This window comes from Bubalus bubalis, chromosome 18 (genome assembly GCF_019923935.1).
Source record: "Bubalus bubalis isolate 160015118507 breed Murrah chromosome 18, NDDB_SH_1, whole genome shotgun sequence".
NCBI lineage: Eukaryota > Metazoa > Chordata > Mammalia > Artiodactyla > Bovidae > Bubalus > Bubalus bubalis.
The window spans coordinates 12,049,461-12,057,655 of NC_059174.1; the positions used below are offsets into that span (position 1 = coordinate 12,049,461).

Here is an 8,195-nt window from a genome sequence, read left to right on the forward strand (position 1 = left end):
TTATCCTGAGCTTTTTCTTTCTTTTAAAATATATCCAGCAAAGATCATAAACAGGAACTAGTCACGTTAAGTGCCAATCCCCCCCTCTCCCCAAAGGCAGCAGAGTAGGGGAGACACCCCCTTCTAAATCAGCATCATCAAGGTTTTTGATTCAAACCAGGACGTGGCTAAATGTAAAATGAGTCAGGGTGGGGAGTGCTTACACCCCAGGGTGAGTGGGTGGGGTGGGGTGGGGTGGGGTGGGGGGGGGGGGGAAGCTAACAGGCTTCCCAAATGCTTAATGTAATCATGGGCCAGCTGCGTGCACTTGTAAAGTTGTTATAACCCCCTCCTTGTTATAAACAGGAAAGCGCAGAATATAAAGCAAGAGACCCGCATTCACAAATACCAGCTCTCCCGCGCCAGCTGCCAAATTCCCCTTTTATGGTGTTCCTCCTTGCAATCTCAGCCCCATCAGAAAGACCGTAGCTTCTCCCCCTCGACTCTCCAAAAGGGGTGATTTTGAAACTTGCCCCCAACCAAGCTGTGGACCCGCTACTGCACACCTTTGCCAACTCTCAGTGCCCTGTGCCATCGGCATCGGAAAAGCTGGGCTCCTGGGGTCCTCTTCTTGGATCCCCAGGGAGCCCTAGGGGGACAGGCCTGCCCGTTTTTGGGATGCGAGGCCCCTGGGGAGTACACCCCACCCCCAGTTCCTCCAGGGCATCCTGAGGATGTCTCCCAGGAGGGCTGCATCCTCTTCTAATCAGACGTTCATCTATCTCCTCTCCCCTGCTAAAATATCTAAGAGCTCTCCAAGACCTCAGAAGGCATTTATGAGACTGTGTCATCTCTCCATCTCCTACTAAGCCTGGGAGAAGAAGAGGTCTTTTGTGGGAGGCCATGGGATTTCGGGGGCTCCCCTAGGCCAGAGGTAAAACACCCCTGCGCCCCTCCCACCTCCACCTCGTCTTCCTGGCGGGGCAGACCCTGCTCCCGAGCCACCTCGATCCACATCCTGCCTGACTGACTGTGTGTGCTTACAGCGTCAAGGGGTGGACGTGATATTTCAAACATCAGATCAGTGCGTTTATATATTGGGTGCCCGGAAATTTTTCCAAATAAACACAGCTTGATTCAACTTGGGTGGGCGGACTTATCAACAGACTAATTCTATAAACAAATGAAGGAATAACCCTGAAACCGATTGGCTGGTATCAAAAAGACACGTGGAGGGAAAAGCTTGGAGTTTTTCAGCAATGAAATTTTAATTAATGTGGGTGGGCTGAGAACACAGCGACTGTTTATCATAGACAATTTATTTTCCAGCGCTAAGTCAACATATAATAGCAAACTTACAACAATTATTTAACATTTTTAAAGCCATGAAGAAGGGACAGAGCGCGGAGCGGCTGGGGAGAGCGGCAGAGCGGGAGGCAGACGCAGGGCAGGCTCCCCGGGAGGGCCCTTGCGGCGCGGGGCGCAGTCCCTAAGCCGCCCGGTCGCCGGCGTCGCCGGGAGCGCAGCGCGGGCTCCCGCTCGCCATGAGCCACCTCTTCAGCCCCCGGCTGCCTGCTCTGGCCACCTCGCCCATGCTCTATCTGTACGGCCCCGAGAGACCCGGGCTGCCTCTGGCCTTCGCCCCCGCGGGCGCGCTGGCCGCCTCGGGCCGGGTGGAGCCCCCCCAGAAGCCTCCCTACAGCTACATCGCGCTCATCGCCATGGCGATCCAGGATGCGCCTGAGCAGAGGGTCACACTCAACGGCATCTACCAGTTCATCATGGACCGCTTCCCCTTCTACCACGACAACCGGCAGGGCTGGCAGAACAGCATCCGCCACAACCTCTCGCTCAACGACTGCTTCGTCAAGGTACCCCGCGAGAAAGGGCGGCCCGGCAAGGGCAGCTACTGGACACTGGACCCTCGATGCCTGGATATGTTCGAGAACGGCAACTACCGGCGCCGGAAGAGGAAGCCCAAGCCCGGCCCTGGGGGCCCGGAGGCCAAGCGGGTCCGCGCCGAGACGCAGGAGCGCGTCGCAGAGGCGCCGCCTGAGGTGCAGAGCGCCGGAGGGCGCCCCCGCCCCGCGACCCCCATCCAGGAAAGAGCGCCCGCGCGCCCCTCGCCCCTTCGGGAAGCCTCCTCTCCGCCGCCGGCGTCACTCCCCTGGCCCAGGCCAGGGTCCCCAGAGGGTGACGCGGGCGACACGCTCCAGGGCGCAGCGGCGGTGGCTGTCGGCCAGCCTGAGCGCACGGTGGACGGCCGAGGGACTCCTCCGCGCCCCACCTCCCGCAGCTCTCCGAAGAGCTCGGACAAGTCCAAGAGCTTCAGCATAGACAGCATCCTGGCCCGACGGCAGGGGCAGAAGCCGGCTGGAGGGGGTGAGCTCCTGGGGGTCGCCAAGCAGGGGCCCGGCGGCTGTCTGGGCGCCTCGCTTCTGGCCACCTCCTCCAGCCTCCATCCGCCTTTCAACGCTTCCCTGATGCTCGACCCGCACGTCCAGGGTGGCTTCTACCAGCTCGGGATCCCCTTTCTCTCCTATTTCCCCCTACAGCTCCCGGAAGCGGTGCTTCATTTCCAGTAAAGCAGACGGCGGCTCCTTTCCCTCGCCCAGGTCTGAGCTCCGTGTGAGCGAGCAGGGCTTCCACTACTGGGAAAGAAGTCGCATTTTTAAATAAATGATTTCCTCTGCCTGCCTATGGATCGTGGGAAGTATTAGCATCCTCAGCTGCACGAGTGAGCACACTCCCCTGCCTCCTGCAAGACGGACCTTCCCAGAACCGGAGCAGCTTCGGAGATTGAAAAGACCCTCCCCACGCTGCGACTTGGGCATCTCAGACCTCCTACCGCAGGCACAGGAAAATTCCTTGAACCTTAGGTCAGTCTGATGGCATGATCTTCCACTAGCACCCAGACAGGTCCTGCGCGTCCGGAGGGAGTGGGGGAGGGCCCAGACAACCGGAGGGCAGACAGATGGCCGCAGTGTGGTCCTTTCTGTCTAAGAGCCATGGTCTGACCATCGCTAGCTCGGCTGTTACTGTGGCCCGGGCGTTGGCTTTTGGCCCCACGGAGTGATGGGTGTTCACAGCTGGGTTTGTCCCTAAGGTCCAGGTGTGGGGACACCAGGGCCAACCCGTTTTTTAGGTTCTTTAGCAGATCCTAGGGCTTGGTGAGGACTTAGGACCAATGTTCAGGCGGAAGCTGAGAGACCACACTTTCATTGTAAATAGAGAAATCGTCTCTCTTTTCCTTTTAGATAGTAAAAGGAACACGCTATATTCTTTGGCTAAAAGCTTGATTCTTTTTACTATAAGGGTTGCCCTGTGAACGTCTGTATTAACATCTGCTATTAAAAAAGTGCACTCTGTGTAACTTAGCATTTTGTTGCATTACAATAGATAGCTCGATAGGTCCTTAGTCAATACACATGCTCTCCAACGCCTGCTACCAACCACAGACATCCTCCTTTCTCTTAGCTTTATTGTTTAAGGGGTCAAAACATTTCTAGGGACACCGGAAGTGCGCGAGGGTTAGGGAATCTTGATTGTTGCCACGTTTTCCAGAACTGTGTAGTGAAGGACTATTTTTAATCTGAAGAGTTGGGTGAAACAAGCACACGGAAAGCAAGTGAAGGTAGGGATGGGTGAGCGCTTAGAAGAGCAAGGGAGTCCCCTGGGGTCTGCGGGGGGTGGGGGCGGGGGTGGGAGCAACTCTCCGGGTCCCCAGGAACAGCAGGCTTGGTGGGAGGCTCTCTGGCCAACTGCAGCTGCCTCCTCCCTCCAAGCGCCAGCCAGGCAGGCCCAGAGCCTGCAGCTAAACAAACACCTATGGAGGTGACTGCCAGGCTGGGGCGAGGAGTGGGCGGGAGGGCAGGGGTCTGAGACAAAGATGTGGTTATGAAAACTGAGATTTTCACAGCCCACTTCAGCTGGGAACTTTGGGGGAATGCATCTAAGCTCTCACAGTATCTCTTCGGGTTGTTGTGGCGGTTCTGAGACTCGATTTCCTGAACCTCCAAGCTATTTTAATTTTATCAAATGTGGGAAAAGCACAGTCAGTAGTTCCTGGAGGGAGGCGGAGATGGGTCTTTGAGATAATTTTTTAAAGCAGATTAAAGCAGTTTCCAGAACTTATATAAAAGTGAATACAAACTTCACATCTGAGAGCCTGTTGGTTCATATGCTGGAAAGGATATTTCAGACAAACAGAATAATTTAAGAATTAGCAAGCACAGAGCTGACTGAGAATTCATGCTGAAGGCCATTTGCTACTGACCCCCAGGAGCGTCCATGTCCAAGTTCTGCCCAGGCTGGTGGGAACACTGTGGTGGGCGAGCTTCGGGGTCCTTGATGTTAAGAACTCTGATGAACCATGCTGAGATCCAAGATCACTGTGATTAACTTACAATGTGCTGGAAGGGCCATTGTTGGCTATTTTGTTATCCCAAAGTCTCAACCTCTGTGAATAAAGTTGTTTTTTCATTAACCTCTCAGGGACTGGTTCAGTGGATTACTGGGGGGAATAAGCAGTGTAACAGGAAAGGGGAGACTGGGATCATATCTGGGAACCCCAGCAGTGTTTCCCGGGTTCTGGCTTCTGAGGGAGGAGGGCTCGTGCGTGGACTGGAGGGCAGGACGGAAAGCCCCAGGACTGGAGGGTGTTGCCTGAGGGTCCCCAATAAGATGAAGATTCTGCTGAGTGGGATATTCTTTTAATGTTTTCTCTTTATGTTTGATTTGCTATCTTTTGTTAATGTATGATGGCTCATGTCTGGAGAAGCAAATATTCTAATACTGTCATTTAAAAAGGATGGCATCTTAGAGTTACAATTCCAAAAAGCATAATACAGACATTATTTTTCTGGCGTAGAAGGAAAAAGGCAGGAGTATGTGTCACTCCGTCAGTATTTATACATACATAAGGAGGAATTCTCTTACCTCAGCCCCTCATTCATCTGGTTGAGGAAAGCAGACAGAAATGGACAGTGGGATCATTTTCTGTGGATTCTACACAATTCCGTGTGTGCTACTCCCTGCTAAGGAGAAAGAGGCGCTTTGGGACTTAGGGATCCAAATAGCTGATCTAATGTCCCAGTTTTAGTCCTGTGCTCCTGATTATGGATCAATGAGACCAAGAACAGGTTTCCAGTCTTAATAAAAGCAAAATCAGCGAGATTTTGAGTAAACTGGAAGCAACCATATTGTCCTGTTCTTGGGCAATGCAAAGTATGTCTCTGTGTTCTCATCTACACAAAAGGAACAGATTCTGTTTCCTGTAGGTGACCTTTCTCTTGTGTACACACACACACACACACGAGTACACTGATCATAATGGGGGATATGGCAGGTGTATGTACAATGATAAGTAAGTGTATATGTGTGTATGTACACATGTACATATCTGTATATGTGTATATATACGTGTGTATATATACTTTCTACACACACAAATGGTCAGAAATTCATCTTTTTTGCATAGTTGAGACAGATAGACTCAGATCAAGTGCTGATTTCTTTTAGAATAACCCAAGTACTGGCACTTTTGGAAAGATTTTGTTTTGCTATAGAATTTGAACAAGGAATAATTTAGTTTTTTGCACTATTATAGTGAAACTAACAAAGACATTATAAGAGAGTCTTGGAAGACATACCCATCTGAGATCTTTACTTCCTGGACTCTTGCAAGGGTGCGGGGACTCTGCAAGGGCCTTTGTGTTGTTTGTTCTTGGGTATTTCCTGGCTCCTGTGGAAGCTGATGGCCTCCTGGTTCTCACATGCCCCACGAGGTTTTCCAGAACCGGAGGAACAGGATATGTCTGCCGTTTTCCAGTACAACCGCACCTCTCTGGAAAGGAGCCTACCTGCGGTCTCTAGCGTTTCACTAAGAGTGCTCAGTGTCTATCCACGTGTGGGTTAATGAATCAACCACACTGGATTTTATTGTTACAGCCGAAGGCCGGAGCCCGTGGCCAGGAATGCCCACGCCTGTGTGAGCGTCATAACTCGGTGTGCTTCACAGCAGCTAGAATCTTATTTCCATGAAGCAGGGTTTGTTTCGTACAGTCAAAAATACACATGATCATAATCCAGCTTCATTATTAAAATTGAAGAGCATGAGTTTGTTGGAAAAGTAAAACCTTTTTTTTTAATCCACATTTCAAGCAATTTGTATACCTGAATACCCAAGTGGCAAGTTCTCATCTACATTTGTCTTTTGTCTTTGCCCCAGACTTGGGGTTCTGCAGGGTCAGACAGATCCCCATAGATGGTACAGTGACCTAGAGAGGGTCACAGTGAGTGGTGGGGCCTGGGCCCAACTGGGCAAAGATTTGTCACAGCTTCCCTTTTCTATCAGTGTGAAAATCAGGGTTCCAGGAGGAAACAGAATCTGACTTAGATGAGCCACTGGAAGGAGACTGGGGTGGAGGGACTCTTTTCAGGGGAGTGGGCGGAATGAGTGTAGATGCGGCCACAGCACTGACAGGAGCGGAGCAGGGACACCCAACTCCTCTTCTGCTTTCCACCCTCACCGTGGTGCTTCCGATGGCTAAACCCACCAGAAATCCAGCCTACAGGGAGCCCAGGTAACAGCAGTTCATAGGGGTTATCCTGTAGGGGCAGAGAGGGGTACAGAACATGCCACGGTGGGGACAATTCCAACAGAGCATGGCCACGACAGGGGGCAGGGGGGTCTTTCCTCTGGGGCCTGGACCACACTGTTGACGTCCAAGGGCCAAGACCAGAATGTCTTGCTGAGTTGCTGGGGCCTGGGATGACTGCTCATAGTTTGTATCCATTTGTGTTTGTCAAGCATTTAAAACAAAGCTGTTCCTTCCTGGGTAGTAGGCAGAACATGACAGATGCTGTCTAACTCTTCCAGAACCTGTGGCCTGCATGCTGGTGTGGGTGTCCTCCAGCCGGAGTCCAGAGGAGGGAGATGAAGGGAGTGTCCCAGCCCAGCAGTGGCGAGGTTGGGCCTCTGGGAAGGGGGGGTGGCTCCCTGCTGCTCACAAGCCCATGTCACCCTGGACAACACCTAGCTTACAGCTGGACTCAGGTCCCCATCCTGTGCAAAGTGAACACTGCGCATACCCTCCTCCCAGGGTCACACTTCTTTCCCAGGCAGTGGTCACCTCCTGCTCCACACGTTCCCAGGTCTCTCCAGACACACCTACTGTGAGGAAAACCCTCCCATTAATGTCTTAAGACTCGTTACCATTCAGTGATTCAAGGTTCAGGTGAAGGAGCATGTTAACCTCATCAAGACTGTGCCCACCAGAACCAGGCTAATAATCCAGCTCCACTAATAACCCAGTTGCTGTGTGACATCAGCAAAATGACTTAACCCTTCTGTGCCTCAGCTTTCTCATCTGTACAGATGGGAGCAACGTTAGTAACCACCTCGTCAAGCTGTTGTGAGGAGTAAATTTTATGATGGGTCTAAGTTCCTAGTTCTCACCAGCAAAATGGACTAGTACTAAAGCCTTGAGCATCAGGCAGCTGTCAGAACTAGATTGGTGACCCCATGGACCGTAGCTGCCAGGCTCCCCTGACCATGGGATTCTCCAGGCAAGAATACTGGAGTGGGTTGCCATGCCCCCTCCAGGGGATCTTCCTGACCCAGGGATTGAACCTTTGTCTTCTGCATTACAGGCGGATTCCTTGCTGTCTGAGCCATCAAGGAAGCCCAAAACAGTAAATATATATACATAAAATATCTGGTGTGCAGGAAGCATTCGGTAAATGGGAGGTCTCATCTCTGTATACAGGCGTAGCCTCTAATCTAAACACTTTTGTTTTACGAGTGCATTTGTGATGTCTCAGTTTTGTAACAAAATCATGAACCCACAGTCCTGCTCGCGTTCCTAATTCCTAGGTGGCGGGAGCCTCCTGGGCGGACTTCTTCAGCTCTTCCTCCGGGGCAGGCTGGCAGCCATTTCATCTCTCCCTTGCAGTCTTACAGCTCTTTAGATGATCCAACCATTTGAACACGAAACCAAAAGCAAAAAAAAAAAAAAAAAAAAGCTGTCATACCCGGCAGGGGATCCTCAGAAACCACAGGAGAGCGATTTTCACAGACAGAGAGCCAGTCCTTTGGTGTTTCCGAGCTTTGCCTGGGAGCTTAGAAGGGGCTTCCCAGGGCTGGCCATCCAGCCATTGTGAACTCAAGGGCCTTGGGAATGAATGCAACTCTTTATTTTTGCCCCCACTCCCAC

General features: G+C 51.8%; 1 protein-coding gene across 1 annotated transcript; it reads left to right on the forward strand.

The window, feature by feature from the left end:
• The first annotated feature begins 256 nt into the window (after positions 1-256).
• FOXL1 (forkhead box L1) lies at positions 257-6,064 on the forward strand. The gene has a single exon (XM_006047496.4). The coding sequence runs from the start codon at positions 1,524-1,526 to the stop codon at positions 2,562-2,564; it is 1,041 nt and encodes a 346-aa protein (XP_006047558.1). The 5' UTR covers positions 257-1,523; the 3' UTR covers positions 2,565-6,064.
• The last annotated feature ends 2,131 nt before the right edge of the window (positions 6,065-8,195 follow it).

Excerpts from the sequence above, each read along its gene's own strand:
- FOXL1 (XM_006047496.4), top strand. The coding sequence starts at position 1,524 with ATGAGCCACCTCTTCAGCCCCCGGCTGCCTGCTCTGGCCACCTCGCCC.